General features: G+C 38.6%; 1 protein-coding gene across 1 annotated transcript; it reads right to left on the reverse strand.

Moving 5' to 3' along the window:
• Positions 1 to 15: 15 nt before the first annotated feature.
• On the reverse strand, positions 16 to 16,449 carry LOC149086987 (ATP-binding cassette sub-family G member 1-like). Its single transcript, XM_089231831.1, has 12 exons — positions 16,365 to 16,449; positions 13,423 to 13,929; positions 13,106 to 13,295; positions 12,086 to 12,231; positions 11,877 to 12,000; positions 11,635 to 11,749; positions 10,210 to 10,397; positions 7,081 to 7,182; positions 6,779 to 6,947; positions 5,254 to 5,354; positions 3,375 to 3,530; positions 16 to 1,503 (listed from the first exon to the last, which is right to left on the reverse strand). Exons 2-12 carry the CDS (start codon positions 13,500 to 13,502, stop codon positions 1,156 to 1,158), a joined length of 1,719 nt encoding a protein of 572 aa, XP_089087957.1. The 5' UTR covers positions 13,503 to 13,929; positions 16,365 to 16,449; the 3' UTR covers positions 16 to 1,155.
• Between the last annotated feature and the right edge of the window lie 1,236 nt (positions 16,450 to 17,685).

Raw genomic sequence — 17,685 nt, forward strand, 5'->3', positions numbered from 1 at the left:
TTCTAGCTACATTTGCATATTTTTTCACTGAAAACAATAGTTATTCTTCTTTTTTATCATTCTTGGCACAACATTGGCTTTCAGCATTCAACACCAGGAAGTTCGTCTCTTTTTCCTCCTGACTAAAGATGGGTTTAAATGGGTCGACCCCATAGCTATCAACTGGGTCGATTCAATCGAAGTAAACTGTGTAAACGGCTCATTTCAATGAAATTGATCAAAGTGGATGATGAGCGGAAGAGTCAACCAAAGTGAGCTTTGTAAGCAAAGATGGCGCGAGTATAACCATATATACTAAGCGTGCCCAACCTTTTGGAAAGTGCGGGACCACTTCATTGGTTTGAAACCGTGTCATGGGCCATTTAAGTGCTCTGGAACTGGACCGCGGGTCACTCGAATGAACCGTAAATATGCTGCGAGTTACTCAAGTGAAGTGTAAATGTGCCGAGGGTGACTTGAGTGATCTATGAACGTGCTGCGGGTCAGGAAGAAAGTCACTTGAGTGATCTGTCAATGTGCTGCGGGCCACTTCGTTGATATGGAACTGTACCATGAGTCACTTAAGCGATCTGGAAATGTACCGGGAGCACTGGAGTGATCTGGAAATGTGTCGCGGGCAGCTTGAGTGCTCTGGAATTTTGTCGTTGGTCACCCAAGTGCTCTGGAATTGTGTCGTTGGTCACCCAAGTGCTCTGAAATTGTGCCGTGGGTCCCTCAAGTGATCTGTAAATGTACCGTGGTTCACGCAGGTAAAGTGCGCTGCGGGCCAGTTGAGTGATGTGGAACTGTGGCACAGGCCGATTGATGGCTCTGTAAATGTGTGCCGCTTATTTCATTTTTACAAAACCAGGCGTGAGGTAGCGGGTCACATCAGATACATGTTCGATGCGCGGGTCACATAGCGGGCCACATCAGATAACTCCGAGGGCCACATTTGGCCCGCGGGGTATGGGGTTGAGCATATTCGCTGTATACGCATTCAAATCACTGAGATAATTTCGATCGAACCAACCCCGCACTCGGCACAAATAAAAGCCTTTAGACAACATTTTTTCCTTCTTTTTCAACAACATTCTGCAGCGTTTTTCATCAATGTCTTTTCAGTATATCACAAATCGACCGCAGGAAAAATCACTGAAGCTCAGCATCACCACATTACGCGCACTTAATTCGGTTCATTTTATAATGGAGTATCACGTTGCTCATCATTCGAAAGACGATTATGAATATCACTGGTACACCGAAGTAGATGTAATAGTCATCATCATTCACGCCCATCTGGTTCATTATTTGTCGTCGTGTAACGCATTCTGCAGTCGAGCATTCCACCGTTTCCGTATCGTTCATGGCGTACACGGAGAAAATGGACGCTTGCAAGACGTATCTGATGTTCGACACGTAAGCGAAAACTCTCAGGTACACGGGGATGGCAGTCAATCTTATCAGGAAACCGCTGAATATAGACAGCAGCGCGAAGACTGCACTGCCCACCAGTATTGCAACCTTGAAAGAAATATGAGAGTAGCAAAATTTAGGGGAAAAATAAGGTAAATACAATTATTCGATAACAAAGAAAAATTCACACAAGTATTTTTATCAAATCAAAATTTAAAATAATCGCCAATCGTGCCAATTACAGTACAATTAATTTAACCTTCTCAGCAGCAATGATAAGATATCTCGCCTAATTTGATGCCTTGTATTTCGGCATGTATGCGATATCTCGCCCCCTTAAAACATGTTTTTTCGGCAACACAAAGCCCAGAGAGGTCTCTGTAAAGAAGGTTTCTTTGCATGTTTCCCCATGCTAACCCACCCAACCTGTCAGATCAACTGCCAAAGAGCGGAGTCAACTTTTATTCCAAGTTTGATAACAGAAAGGGGAGAGAGCGAGAGGCCGCGTTTTTCTCCCTTTTTCGAGGGTAGCATAGGAATATGAGTGCAGTAGAAATAATAGAAAAAAGAGACAAAGTATTTATCTTCTCATTTGTAGAGTCTAATAGCTAAATGAAAAACAGGAAAGAGATGAAATTCCCGTAATTGATAAAGTTGATAGATATAAAAAGAAAAGAAATATAATTCGGATAAAAACACTGGAGCAAACTGATGGGGCAATACAAGCATTGAAAAAGGATGTCAATCCTATAAAAGAAAAATCAAAATTAGAGATCATTGGATAACTAAACAAGGAACTGTGATGGTTGAAATGGAAAGTAATCAAGATATGATTAAAATGAAGGAGCAGCTAGAAAGAGATGAATTAAAGGATAAATATAAAGTTGAACAAATTAAAGGAAGAGAGATCCTAAAATTATAATATATTCAGTGGATAAGGAGGTGAGAGAAGATGAATTGTTAGAAGCTATAAGAATTAAATTAGAAGAAAAAGACAAAGAACACATACGTGTTATAATCAAGTATGACCTACAAAGGGGTACAAATTGGATGCTTCAAGTAAATGGTGATGCTTATAAGAAAATTCTATATATACCATTTATATACTGTGGTTGGAAGAGTTATAGAGTGAAAGAATACCTTAAGTCTCTACAGTAATTTAATTGTTGGAAGTTCGAACATATGGCTAAGACGTACAAAAGAGGTAGTGTATGTAAAAATTGTGGCGAAGCGGGCCATCTAAAGAGTGATTGTATTAAAAATGTAAAATGTGGTAATTGTGCGGAGTTTAATAAACGGAAAAATACTAAATGGGACATTATGCACTTCAGTACCGCGGTGAATTGTAAACTATATTAGAGAGAAATTGAAAAACTTAGAGAACGGACGAATTATTAAAATGTAATAATTCTTGTGGGAAAGAAATATAATTGTTATATATATTAATGATGTTATACCCACTATATTGTTGAATTGTGAATATAATGTAGATATGTAAATAATGAACTAAAGTATTTTATTTTAGAACAAATTGTATTTTTATTTAATTAATAAATTGATAAATTGTTCCAGTCAAGGGAATGAGTGGGAATCCAGGACAGGGATAATTAAAATGAGATAAATTTTATTGATTTTGATTTTAATTGAAGTTAAATTACTAAGCGAGTTGCTTCAGCCCAATTCTTCTCGTGCTGGGCTGGATTGCATTCGCGATGTCTGGTTTACAGATAAACCGCATATCCCTAGGGGTGGGACAGAGTGACTTGGGTTATCTTCTCTCCCCAGCTGTTTTTTTTTTTTAAAATTCTTGGAGTTGGAGAGGGAAGCACTATCGGCAGCTTAAATTCGAGAAAAAATATTTTATTTCTTTAAAAAAAAGGTGCTGAATATATTACAGAGGCTTTAGTGATTCTCACTGAGGCGATTATAATGCGAATCAGTGAAATTTTAACCGCTCAAAGAGATAATGAAGAATTCACCTTCGTATCAAATATTGCTCCGACGACCATGCTCATCGCCTGTGCGCCAGCGAACAGCTGGGTGTTAGCTGCTACGAACAGCGTGAAACGGAACTCTTCCGGTGGCTGTTGTGTCATCCAGTACACGATGCCGCTATGCAGTAGCGGTAGAATCACCTGGTATGAGAACAATGTTGAGCGTTATTCAAAGCAATACACCAGTTTTTATTCAATGAATTATGAAGGATAAAACATTTCTGGAGAAAGTTCCGCACTGTGGATTACATGGAAAGCAGGAGCAAATTAACATATTCAAGGAAATAGACTTTTTCTGGATATTATGCCGAGGCAAACTCGGAAAGAAAGGAAGAAAGGCAGGGTCGTTTCCCCAGTTGTGTATATGGCACTCGCCCGATTTTGCAAAAGGAACTCTGGATTCCAATCCCGGTGGAGACTGATGACTTTTTTACCCAGGACCATGTAATAAGGGCTGTCTCATGATGCACCGAAGTCAGTACCAGCTGATGTCATTGCCCTAACAGAACCGGTTAATTGCCATTGGCTACCCTGGTATTTCAAGGTCGCACTTTAGTTAAAAAGTATTAGAGCAGGGACGTCACACGCACCTGATCTGAGACCACGTCCACTGTGCCAAGGCGGCAAGAGTAACTTCAAAGGGATGATACAGACCTTACTATATAGCTCTGTTTCTTCCCGAGTTTACCTTGGCAATATATCCAGAAAAGGTCTTATTTCCTTGATATATTGGACTGAGAAAAAAGCCGCCTCAGATTAAATATTCATCTTCCTACATCTGATTAGCTCGTTTTGAGCACCCTATATTGATGGTGATACGTGCAGGCTTTTGGCTGCAAATTTGAAAGATGTATTGTGTGTTGCAGGAAATATATATACCTCAAAATATATCTCAGAAATTGGAATCTTTCATTTACATTTAGCAAATAGAGAAAAAAAAATCAGTAAATCAGGTTTTCGTTTCTTCCCTTCCCTCCTTCTCTCTATACATGTGATATTCTCTTTTATTCGTCAAACCATAGAGAGAGAGAGAGAGCAAATAGAAAAAATAAATAAAATTCTCTAGCATAGGATTACCAATGAAGTTGTGGTAATAATGAAGTGTGGAAAAAGAAGATGGAGTGCTCGAATGCATTTCTTCTATCTACTCTAGGTAATGTCATCTATAGCTAGAGAGGGTATTGCTCGAGGCTGAGATATCTCGCCCTTGTACGGAAAGAGGTTGAATAACCCCAATAATCTTCACCGTCACTTAATAGTAAAAACTGAAAGTTTTGCCAAGAAAATGAGTCGGGATCGCGTGTGTCCGTTGTTCTAGTGTTCATAAAAGTTTTTTTTTCTTCTCAATTAACTGATCCAGTGCGCCTCCCCCCCCCCTCCTCTTTCCAGGGTGAATAGTCCTGGTCGACCCTCAAGTGGAGAGTTTCTACGGAGGCCCCTTTCTAGTAAATCTGTAATGTAAGAAAAATGATTGTTCCCCAGCTAGAGTCCCGTGAATTTGGAAAACAGATCGCAGCACCTCTTTAAAAACACATAACAGGCAACCCGTGGAAAGGAACTTCACACAAGTTATGTTTACAACACATATACAGCGCATTCCGACATACCACAATTCGTTAGAAGTTCTGCAAAGGAATATTTACGATTCGCATGTACTGTGCTTGTGGTAATAGTAGTAGCTAGAATTCACTCGCCCTATTTCGTGGAGGGGGGGGGGGGGTTATGAGCTGATCAGTAACTGACACCGAGTTAGCTGCTGACATGTCCCTACCATCTTCAATCGCTATTACACCAATAAATGTCTGTCTATCTGACAAGCAAAGAATTTATCTTTGTAAATAATTTGTACGAATGGTATTTTTACCTGATATGGTGTTTCTATGAAGCATCTGGAAGTGAAATAAGCTTTCGTACTGTACCAGTTATTCTTGTATTCCCTTGAGACAACGTTTTTTTCAAGACAAACTGTAAAAAAAATATTGAATACAGTTATTTTGAGCACGGGGTTTATTACAATAGCGTGTTTAGGGCGATCAGAAATCACATCATTAGACGCATATATTTTTCTGATTACAAAAATAACTGAAAGGTCGTACAAATAAAAACACAGGGTTGGCGAAAAGTTCATGAAACATTTCAAAAAGTTATTAAAAAAAAGAACCAACCAATCAATTTGAAAAAGGGTCTGGGTTCCAAACTGGTTTTCACATTCTTATGAAGGGTGACAAGTCCACTCAATATATTTCAGGCTGAGGGGTGCGAACATAGTGCGTGCCGGTTTTCGATTTTGCAAATCCACCATTACGGATTAGTTAAAAACTTGAATTTCAGGATTGATTTTACCAATCCATAAGGGGTCATTCATGTATTACGTCAGCATCGAGGGAGGGGGGGGGGAAGGGGTTTTCGGATTTGCTGACTTTTGATCACAGGGGGGGGGGGGGGTTGAAGGTTGCTTACATCATCAACCACCCTTTTTGAAGATATGAAATATTCTAAGCTGTTGACGAAATTTTGCTGACAAGGGGGAGGGTGAGGGAGGGGGTCAAAAATGGCTAAAAATCTGCTTACGTAATACTTGAATGATCTTTAACGGCGCGGACTAGCAGAATCGGAAAGCAGCGTGCACTGTATTCGCACCCTAAGGGTACGAACATGGTGCACAGCTGTTTCGATTCCGAGAGCGGGCGTGGTTTACTCCCACCGGGAGGGATGTACACAATGCAAGCTGATTATCGGTCGTAGACGTCAACAATGCTTTATACTGTAGACCTATATATATTTTTTACTCGTCAGAGGGAGTTTAATTAAGCAGTTTCGATTCACAGGGTTGTCAATAAAGTGTTTAAGAAAGGGTTACTATAAAGCAGAAAAGGCCAACTTCTTTCAGTCTAAGGGCCAACGTAACGGTCAGTTAGGGTATCTATAGGCGTCTTAGCCTCGCCACTATTTTGCACTCTTGTGGCACTTTTTTTTTTTTTTAACGATAAGACGTCACGTTGAACAGAAAACCGGGTTTGTCGCTCTAAGATGAAAGGCGATGAGTCCGCTTAGTATATTCGAGGTGCCTTAAATCATAGAGTTCATGTTTTAAGAAAAATTAGGAATACAGTCGAATCTCTCCGTTTTAACGGATACCGTTAAAGCGAAAAATTCATTTTAGCGAACACTCTCTAATTCCCCCAGATAAGTTTACATGGGAACAATGCAAAAACCTTGAATTCCTTTATAACGAAATTTCGTTTTAATGAAGTGATTTCTCTGGTCTCTTGGAGTATTTTATAACGTAATTCAACTGCATATATATATATATAAGGTTTTATTTTGTTGCTTTTTTTTTGTGCGTGTTTGTGCGTTATTGGGGGGAAGGGGTTACAACAGTCACTTACATGAAAATACAGAAGGGCCCAACGCCATGAATAAGATGAAAAAAGGGTTGAGGTACATGAAACCAAAATTATCTCTAATTTTCTCTGGATCGCTGCCAATACCGTAGAATGAAACGCCAATGAATAGACCACCGACGACATTCGCCAGAATCTGAAGATGAGTTACAATCTGGGGAATCAAAGGAAAAAAAATGGGGTTGAATATACATAGAATTATTACTTTTTAAGGAGACTGTAAATCACATTTAAGAAATACGAAACTGTATCGACGAAAAATAAATAAATAAATGTCAAGTACTGACCGGATTTCTGAAAGAATTGAGACAGTTTCTGTGAGACAAAACCTTCACCTGGTGGAAAAAACTTGTGGGATAGTGGATGTTGTCGGGCTCTTCTGATGCTTTCTGAGGAATGCGATGAAAAATATTTTTAATACACATATATAGTGTACGTACTGTCTGTACAAAACTTACAGAACTATAAGTTACGGGACTATTCTGGAGAGCAGCAGATACACTTTGACTAAGGCAAGGGAGCTGCGGCTGAAAATGTTTGAGCGCCACTGCTGTACTCAGAGGTGCATTTATGGTTGTGCCGCCTTTGGACTACTCGGATTTTGCTGCCCTTCTCCCATTCTAGTGTGATTCTCTTGACTACTCGTTCGTCGACTTCCCCACCCTGTGCTATAATCCGCTTGCCCCCTCGATCCATGCTTCTGCCAGTACAACTGTGTCTCTAAAGTCACTCTTTTAGTCATTCATATGCTTGCACACTGTTTTGGTCCCTCAGATACTTGCACACGCTCTAAGTTACTCACTGACTTGGTCCGTCACCCTGTAGGTCACTCATTTGGTTATTCACATGCTTGCTCACGCTCTAAGTCACTATTTTGCTCACTCACGTGCTTGCAAGCTCTCTAGGTCCCTCTTTTTGTAACTCACTGACATTGTCCTTGATGTCTAGACAGAGGTGGATTTATTGAGAGTTATACAAATTTAGTCGCCCTACTCCCATGTTACTAATTTTCTTGTCCACTTGTCCACTCATTTCCCAAATTTGTCGCCCCTATGTACTTTCCGCCTTAGAATAATATTTAATTATATGCAACGTATGAGTTTGAGCGCCATCTGTCTTTCACAAAAGACAACTGAAAAAAAGAACTTTTTTTAGGCAGCCGTTTTGAGAACGTCTTTTTTCCATGGGAGGAGATACGGGCCTCCCCCCCCCCCCCCAGCGTCAAAGGTGGAGCCGATCGATCTAAAGTATATGTGTATATATGAATTAACATCATCATCATCGTGCCCTCCCAGCAATAATGACCGTGCCCCCCCCCCCCAGACTTCCAAATCTATCTCCACCTGTGCTTTTTTCCGACGATTCCCGCAGACTAGGGGTTAAAAAGAATTTGCTTACTTAGACTCAACCAAAAACAATTTAATAAGTTGTAAGGGTTTCGCTCTGGATTAGGGCACTGAATAGGGCAGGGGTCCACGAGTAGAAAATGTGGTCCATGGACGAAAAGAAGGTTAAGAGACCATGATCTAGCTCAGGGGTTCTTAACCTTTATCAGTTGTGACCCAAAACCAACTACATAATTGACTTCGCGACCCATCGGCTATTTCTAATTTGAAAATTGTTGTTTAATATTTCTAATCAGCAAAAAGATTAGTTGTCGAACCTAGTAAAGCCTAGGTTCATGATGTCTTAACAGGTGGACCAATAGAGCCTGGAATCGGACAGGAAACGAGGATTATTGAAAGTTATATCAAGATAATTGAAAGCCTTCAATAATTCCCAAATTATTTCTTTCACGAATTCTGAATTTTCATTAATTCTGGATCTATTTCTCTTCAATTTTCATTAATTCTGGAATTATTTCTCTTCAATTTTCATTAATTCTGGAATTATTTCTCTTCAATTTTCATTTATCTTTCATTAATTTCAGAATTATTTTTCATGAATTCTTGAGTAATTTTATATCTTCCGGAATTATATATTTCTCTCATTAACTTTCAATTACGTTTCATTAATTTTTGAATTTTCCATTAATTCTGTAATTATTTTCTGGAACTAATTCTGGAATCATTTCCCATTAATCGTTAATTCTGGAATTATTTTCCATTTATTAGGAAATGTTTTCCATTAATCCTGGATTGTAAGTGGATTCTTGCGATCCATCTCAGGAGCTTCTGCGACCCAAGCTTTGGTCGCTGCCCGTGTACGTTAAGAACCCCTGATCTAGAGCCGTATTTATTCACTCTAGGAAACACTGCAAATCACATATAAACCATCAATCAATACCCAATGACCAACTCCACATAATTGCGTTCCATATGTATCACCCTGTAATCGAGTATGGATTCTCGAAGACCTGCGCGAAATTTGTCGTTAACAAAATCAAATACAACTTTCTCCATTTCGTATGGAAAGTACAAGGATCGGATAATAAATTAATGGGAAAGGAGTCCTGATTATAAATGGATGATACACGAAAATGAATGAATGTAAACTACATGACCCGAATGAATCACGTCTTCATTCAGAGTGAAGCGCATTCTGAATGCTAAATGGGTGTTTAAATATTAATGAACGGAGTTTCCAAATGATGTTAATGGTTTATTCTACTGAAATAAATGCATATACCCCATGATAATTATCTATACCATGCCAGGGAAAACATTCAAATAAACAGCGTTGTGGGGATTTTACCTTGCTAGGCAGCCGTCACCGGAACTCAACCAGCTTGATTATTTGCGAGGTATTTTTAATTCCAATTTCATTCACCAGAGGCTTCTCGAACGCAAAAAAGGATTGGGACTCTAGTGGAAATAATCTCTACAGTATTATACAGTATTATATTATCCGTAAGTACAGGGTGTCGTGAAAGTGAATGGCGGTTCAAAAAAAAAAATTACATATATATATTGTAGATGAAAGATGTAGATAGAAATGTAGATGAAAGATATAGATGAACGATGTAAATGAAAGATATAGATGAACGATGTAAATGAAAGATATAGATGAACGATGTAAATGAAAGATATAGATGAAAGATGTAAATGAAAGATATAGATGAAAGATGTAGATAGAAATGCAGATGAAAGATGTAGATAGAAATGTAAATGAAAGATGTAGATAGAAATGTAAATGAAAGATGTAGATAGAAATGTAGATAGAAATGTAGATGAAACATGTAGATAGAAATGTAGATGGAACATGTAGATAGAAATGTAGATGAACGATGTAGATAGAAATGTAGATCCAAGTATAAATAAAAATATGTAGATGAAGTGTAGATAGAAAGATCATTAGGCAAATCTGTTGCAAGAATTATTATTATTTTTTTTTAAATGATTTTGCTTTTTCACAAATCGTCAGTCCACTTGAGACACCACCATTATCATCAAATACGCAATTGAATGAAAACATACTTCTTGAATGCCAATTCCCACATTGTTTTCCTCGGAAACATCCATCGAAAATGCCATTGGAGCTGTTGAAACTTCCACGGTGATTTTTTCCGGTCTCGTCTGTTCAGTAGATACCCCTTTCACGGTTTCTCGTTGTTTTCCGGTCTTCCACTCAAATTGATCATCCTCTCCCATTAGAACATCCATCACTGTAGGCGAGAAGTTGGCATTGAATCAAACTGATATAACATAGAATTTCATTCCCGAAATGCCGAGAAGAAAACTTCAAAATATAAAGTAACAAGTCAATGACAAATTAAGGGGCGATTCTAAATTCATGGAGAAACTTTAAGAGGTGATATAAGACTCCTAAGCAAGCATTTTTGGTCACAGAATGTGCAGTTGAACCGCAATAGCAAAGGCGGTAGAGGGTGCTCAACACACCCACACACACACACACACACCACCACCACCTACACCAAAAATAAATATATTTTCCCGACGAATTTTCTGCAATATGTGCTATCAACCATTCGAGGGAGGGTGCTGCATTTGCACCTTCGGATTGGATTACAGTTTGCTTTTTATTGATGCAAGGACCATCAAAGTTATGCTTCGCTAAACAATGATCGAACGGTACAATAATGACTTGTGGTATAATTTGCGCGCTACCCAGGTTGACCATGGGCCAGGCACACCACATTACAATGTCCTGCTCCCTCGAATGGTTGATTGCACTTATTGCAGCAAATCCGTCAAGAAAAAATATGACATTGGTTTTCGGTGAAGTGTTGTTGTGCACCCTCTATAAACGCCCTCTATCGTCTTTGTTATTGCAATTCGACCGCACATTCCACAACCAAAAATGCTTATTTAGGAGTCATATCACCACCTAAAGCAAGGGCGCTCAACCTTTTGGAGAGTGTGGGCCACTTCATTGGTTTGTAAACGTGTCGCAGGACATTTGAGTGATCTGGAACAGCTCCGTCACAGGCCACTTAAATGATATGGCAAATGTGCCGTGGTCTACTCGAGTGGCTACTATTACGGAACTGTGCCATAGATCACTTTAGTGACCCGAAAATATGCCATGGATCACTTTAGTGACCCGAAAATATGCCATGGATCACTTTAGTGACTCGAAAATGATGTGGCATGGATGAATTTAGTGACCTGAAAATGATGTGGCATGGATGAATTTAGTGAACCAAAAATATGCCGTGGGGCACTTAAGTGACTTGGAAAGATATGTCTCTAGGGCTACCTTTGACTCAATGGGCCATAGGTTGAGCGTGTATGTCCTAAAGTTTGTCCCATGAATTTAGAATCAGTCTATACAGTATTAATGAAGAACAAAGGAGAGAAATTATTATGGAGTATTTGACATGCGCAGACACTACGGTATGATGTTTTTTGCAAAAAAACAAATATCACTGAATTTCTCACCATAGTCAGCTGGATTGTAGTACTGAGGGCATCGTAATCCCTGCTCCGACAGGAACGAAACCAGCTCTTCTGTCGGTCCGTGATACCGACACTGACCATCCTTTAATAAATACAGCTACAAAGAATTAAAAAAAAAACACAATTTAACCATAATACTGAAGTAAAATCTCGAAAAATTTAAGCATTCGGCCATGTTTTTATAAGTGAATTAAATCACAATATTAACGAATGAAGCAAATCACCTTATCAAACAAGCTGAAAAGTTTCGAGCTCGGTTGATGCATCGTGCACACTATCGCCATACCTTCACTTGCCAGGTGTCTGAGAAGCTGAATGCATTGGAAACTAGATGAAATGTCCAGTCCACTGCAAAATGAAGGGGATAGATTGAATAAATGACATTTAAGAATGATTAAACAACGTGTAAGGGTTCAAACCTCATTTCACAGACCTAGTTGGGTCCTCCAGAAAGATAATGGCTGGATTGTTTACGATATCCTGAGCGATACAAAGCATTTTCCTATCACCGACAGACAAATTTCCAGCTCGGACATTTCGCACTTCACCAAGACCCAAAGTGTCGATGACGCTTTGTACCTGAATTATTCAAGAGTATCGTATACTGCTTCAGAAATGCATCAACAAACTAGAGTAGTGTGCACAAAAAATCAAATCAAAATAATATAGATATGTTGTGCAAGAGAAATGGTGCAGGGAACACGTAAGACAACGAAACGGTTCTTTTTTATCACCTACAAGACGTTGATGAAATAGTTTGAGGTTACAGAAGGTGCTCAAAGACACGGATATGAGCCCGAACACATGCTTGTCTCGAACTATTCCAGCTACTTTCGGAAAGGACGCGACTTCCTAAAGGAACTGCAGATGCTATCTAAAAGGTCATCATCAGAATAGGGTGATCAACACCTATTTTATCTTATAAATGAAAATATCTGTTAAGCTATATTCTGGGGGAGCCACGGTGGAACGATGAATTGGGTAAGGGAACCGCGGGTGACAAATGTTTGAGAACCAGTGGTGTAAGGTGTTCTTCCCAACTTTTCTCTGCTTTTTGAATTCAAACATCGCAATGAATATTGTACTTGGAAACATGGAATTTTTTTTGTTGGTCCCAGGAGAGACAAGGGAAACAACTTTCTTATTGGGTATTTGAGGATAGGGTGTCAGCATAAAAAGTTCGTTTTGTATTTTAATAATTATATAACCCTTTGCAACATAAATGACGTATTTGAGTTTTGTGTTATTTGGATGCTTTTTCTGGCTTGAAGTATGTCTCCAGGATTAAGGGTTCGCCAGTAGAATGCGGCAAGGGGAATTATGAATAACCCTGTATTAGAATTATGGAATCACCCTGTATAAGAATTATGGAATCACCCTATATTAGAATTATGGAATCACCCTGTGTAGATCATAACATATACGTTTCCAACACTGATTCAAATTGACTTACTATTTCGCTTTTCTCTTTGTTCGAGACAGCATTTGGTAATTTCAGGGATGCGGCAAACTTCACGGTCTCTTTAACGCTCAGAAAATCATGCAGCTCCACGTCTCGTGTGATGTAACATGACAGGTTCCTGAAGCGGTTGATTTTCCGCTCCCTCATGTTGACAAACACATTGCCGGAATACTTCTCGTTCCTGTGTGATGAATGAATCGATTATAATAATAATGTGTATCTTTACCCATTTTTGATCGCTCTTCTAATCTGTGACCAAATTGCGCAAAATTTTTACGTATGGGTTACTACTGTACTTAACGACTTACGAGAAACCCGATAAGATATTGAGCAGCGTCGAGATTTCGGCTGCAGATGTTCCCATTATCGCCGTTAATTCACCTGGCATGACTATGCCATTCAAGTCCTGAAGTGTAGTATCTCCTGTATTCCGTAAGAAACGTGCAATTGTTAATTTCTACACATAAGGGAACAGTGTCCGTGGGAGCTTAGATGGCTAAAGGTATTCGATCCTTATACGTACCGTCCTCACTGACCTGTTTTGGTAGAAAACGAGATGTTTCGCCAGGATAATGTCACGGATTCACGCTTCTTTTGAGAACCCTTGGTGTCATGCATGGTGATTTTGCTACTGTAGCTGGTTGCGCTAGCATTTCTAGCATCTGAGTTTGTGTGAGCTGACACGCCCGCATCAGTTCCCCGAGAAGTGCTGGAATTCTTCGGAGCTTTTGGAGATAAACAACGTTTGAAATCAGGGGATTCGATGGAGTGGAATCCTGTCAGGGCAGCCATCTTAGACAGATGTCACTTTTGAACTAAGAAAAGAAAACAAATACAAAAGAAAAATTACAGTATAGATATTGGGTAGGGTTTACATAATTCAGTCATTTACTCAGTTAAGAATTTAACGCTTATAAAAAAGGATGTACAGTAATTATGGGTAACTAGCTCTGGTTTTATCAACGAGCAAGATTCGGCTACACACATTTAATGATTGAATAGCGCGCCAAATCCGATGAGCGGCAAAATTCTGACGTTCACGTCATGTAGTTTAAGTAAAAAAATTTTCGAGAGTGCCGTGTTAAAGCATGGTCCCAAATCCTTTTCAGCCCCTGCGTTCACAAATATGGTGGTTGCTTTTTCTCATTGTAGATTTTTTTTTTTTTTTTTTCCTTTTGATCTCAGGGAGTTAAACCCTGACATAAAGGATTGTGTGAGTTTTAAGTTAGAAATATGGTGAGTACGAACTTTGGGGGCTTTCATCATAGGGCAGCACTTAAAGTTGAACTTATAGGGGGTTTTCAAGATGGCTTCCAGGAGGAAAGTGACTTCGGGAAATGTGTGACTTATTGCATAAAATTTAGCAATAAATTCTGGGAAAAAGTTGTATGTGAAGATGAATATATCCTGCATCATCTTTTCCGCAAAAATATTTGAATGAAGTAAACTATTTCTTGACAAAAAAAATTTTAAAAATGAAGATTTGCTTACAATTATGAGTTTTTCAATGTATTTTTGGCGTATCAAAAATGCAAAAACATCTCGAAAATTCCGAAAAATGAATGCTCGGGGTCTGAAAGGGATATGGGGCATGGCACCCGATGGCATCATCAAGAGTAAATACAAATACAACGCCACAACAGGCAAATTGCCCAACGAGGTGGATGACTTAAGAACATCATGGATCCCCGAGCCATTTTTTGGAGGCCCTACCTACTACTGCTACACCACACATGCCCCCCGCCCACACCCCCTTCCGCGGAACCCCCAACGAATCGGTACATGCGGGAATGTGCGTGTACGTGTAGTGAAACCTGACGTGAAGTTTTTTGTTTCTCTGTAATGCTTGTTATGTGTAGTGCTGCCATCTGCCACCAGATTTTCTAACTATGAGTGAAGTGTTATGATTGAATGATTTATCGTTGTAGGACTGTTGCTCTCTGTGGCGAGACTTTTTAACGGGGAGATCGGCTCGCATTTGCGCCTTGAAGTTGGGAACCACAGAACACCAACTTCAGCCGACCGCCACTGAGGGGTTCGAACCCGGATCCTCGCATCGCGAGTCCGTCACTAAACATCAGGCATATAAGAGGTACATGATTATGAGATCTGATTCTATGATTTTTGATAGCAAGAATGGCATCCAAAAATACCATCATCATGGCGAAAACCGATTTCTCATCCACATAATGACCATGATTATTATTATTATTATTGTGAATATATTATACAGTTTCCCAAAAATTCCAAAAAAAAAATGGATGCTCAGATCTGAAAGGGTGAAACTGCCTGCAATAGTGAACGTTTAAAGAACCCTTTTGCACATATGCAAAGCTACGCATTTAAGGGTTAAAAAAAATAGACATTTCAAGGAAGGGGGGGTTTGGCGATTTCTGCTGTGCCGCTTAAAGGGTTTAATTTAAATTCTAAAAACTAGTATTAATGGATCAAACTTTATTAAAAATTCTTGGAAACAAAATTTTTTCAAGTAAAACTATTGACGTCAAAAAAAAAGTCAACTTCAGGCGCGTCATAGTTTCTTCTTGTATCGATCATAATCATCAAATCTATACATTGTGTGTGTGTGTGTGTGCTCTCTATATTCAAATCTGCAATTTCAGATCTATATCGTCGCCAAATTTTTCTTATGTACCAAACAGGGGCCGGATTGAATGATAGGCTACTTTAAAAGTTCGTCAGAGCTGGGGAAAATGCACGAAATGTTCCAAAAAACGATCGGGCAACAATGGTTTCTGGGCCTCAACAATCACTTTCGGAAAGTTTACATTGGTTACCATGGTTCCCTAGCAATGCGTTCCAGATATGCATATGACTTTCCATGGTTTGTCTCTTCTTTAATGCTGTCACTATTATGTATATAAGAGTTATATATATAAAACTATTATAAACCATTATAAGATACAGGCGAATCTTGTTTTAACGAATACGAAAATCGGACATAGCGAAAATCTCGTTTTAACGAACAATTTTCTATCCCCCCAGATTAGTTAGCATAGGAACAATATATAAACCTGGAATTCCTTTATAACGAAATTTCGTTACACCGAAGTGATTTCACTGATCTCTCGGAGTTCGTTATAACGGGATTTGACTATACTCCTTTATAAAGGTTTGACACTCTTTCAATCCGCCCAGTAATTGAAGAAAACTCGGGCAGCGCCTGTTATTATACAGCTAGTGAACAAATATAATTGTTACAAAGATGAAATTATCGTATATGATTTCTTACCTTCTAATAACTCTTCATCGATAGAAAAAACATCGTTCCAAAAAAACACTTTTTACGAAATGAAGCAACAGGAGACAACTCTCACCGACTATATTCTCTGATTTTAAGACAGCGAATGAATTAAAAGAGAGTAAAATTCTATATTAATAGTACCTATTGTAGTATTATTAATAGCGTATAATAGTAATTCACTTTCTCTTATATAACACACAAAACGGCATTTGTTTCTTTTATATGGTTCAATAACGCATTCAGTAGACCGTAGAGTGCCTTGAAGAAAATCACTGGGACAATATAGATTAGTTCCCACAGGTGAATCGTGATAAGAGTATAATCTCGTCGCTCACGAAAACCATAGAGACATTCACAAATACCTCTGTTAGTTTTAAACCTTTAAACACCAAAATATATGTGTAAAAACAGTAAATATTGAAATGAGACAGTTCTTTTTCGTTTAACGAAGAAGTGATTCGTTGTTCTTGGTCCTAACGAGCCTATTAATGAATACGCTGAATACGCCTTTCGATTAGAGAATTATATAGGGTAATGTGTGGGAATATATAATATATAATCTACTTGAAATTGATTAATTAATCCGATTTCGAAAAAGATTAACTAAATTACATTGATGAAAGCTCGTAATAAGTCAAGTTTGATGTTATGAAGCGGGGACATCCTTAAATGATGAAATCTCTATATTCAATAGCATTATAGTTTTTTCTTTGCTGTTGCATTGTACCGTGACTATAGTCTGTTTCAGGTTAACTTTGCAGTGAAGAGGAAGCTACGAGGGAACCGCATCACTCGTTGCTATGACAACGAAAGCCTCTTAACGTATGTATCGGTGCGCGGCCTCGGGAAGGTATGGCTGATTCTCGCCAATCTCGCAGAAAAAAGATATTTTTTACGTATAACGTAATGCTTGTAGAAAAAATTGCAGTCAGTTAGTAACAATTAGCTAATGAAAAAAAAAAGAAACCATCGTCGATACTTTCAGAAATTAAAGTGCGGTTTTTGAAAATTTTTTTAATTGAAATGTGGTACAATGTTCATCGAAGGAAAATTCATCGACAGACACGTCACTGAAAGAAAATTCATTTAGAAGGCACTCAAGGAAAATTCACTGAAAGGACACTTGCTCGCTTGATCTCAAGCTCAAGATTACACGGATTTTTAATTGAAAAGTATCTTCGTAACTCCTATTAACCCGGTTTTCACGTTTGAATTTGGGAATAGCCCCAAATAATAATAATAAAAATGATAAGGAAAAATTTAGAATTCTTTTACTCACTTTTCTTGCCGCAATTTCCGTCGCTCACCC

Source organism: Pholcus phalangioides, unplaced genomic scaffold (genome assembly GCF_987345545.1).
Source record: "Pholcus phalangioides strain wild (caught in Gottingen) unplaced genomic scaffold, Ppha-v1.0 ptg000004l_1, whole genome shotgun sequence".
Lineage (NCBI taxonomy): Eukaryota > Metazoa > Arthropoda > Arachnida > Araneae > Pholcidae > Pholcus > Pholcus phalangioides.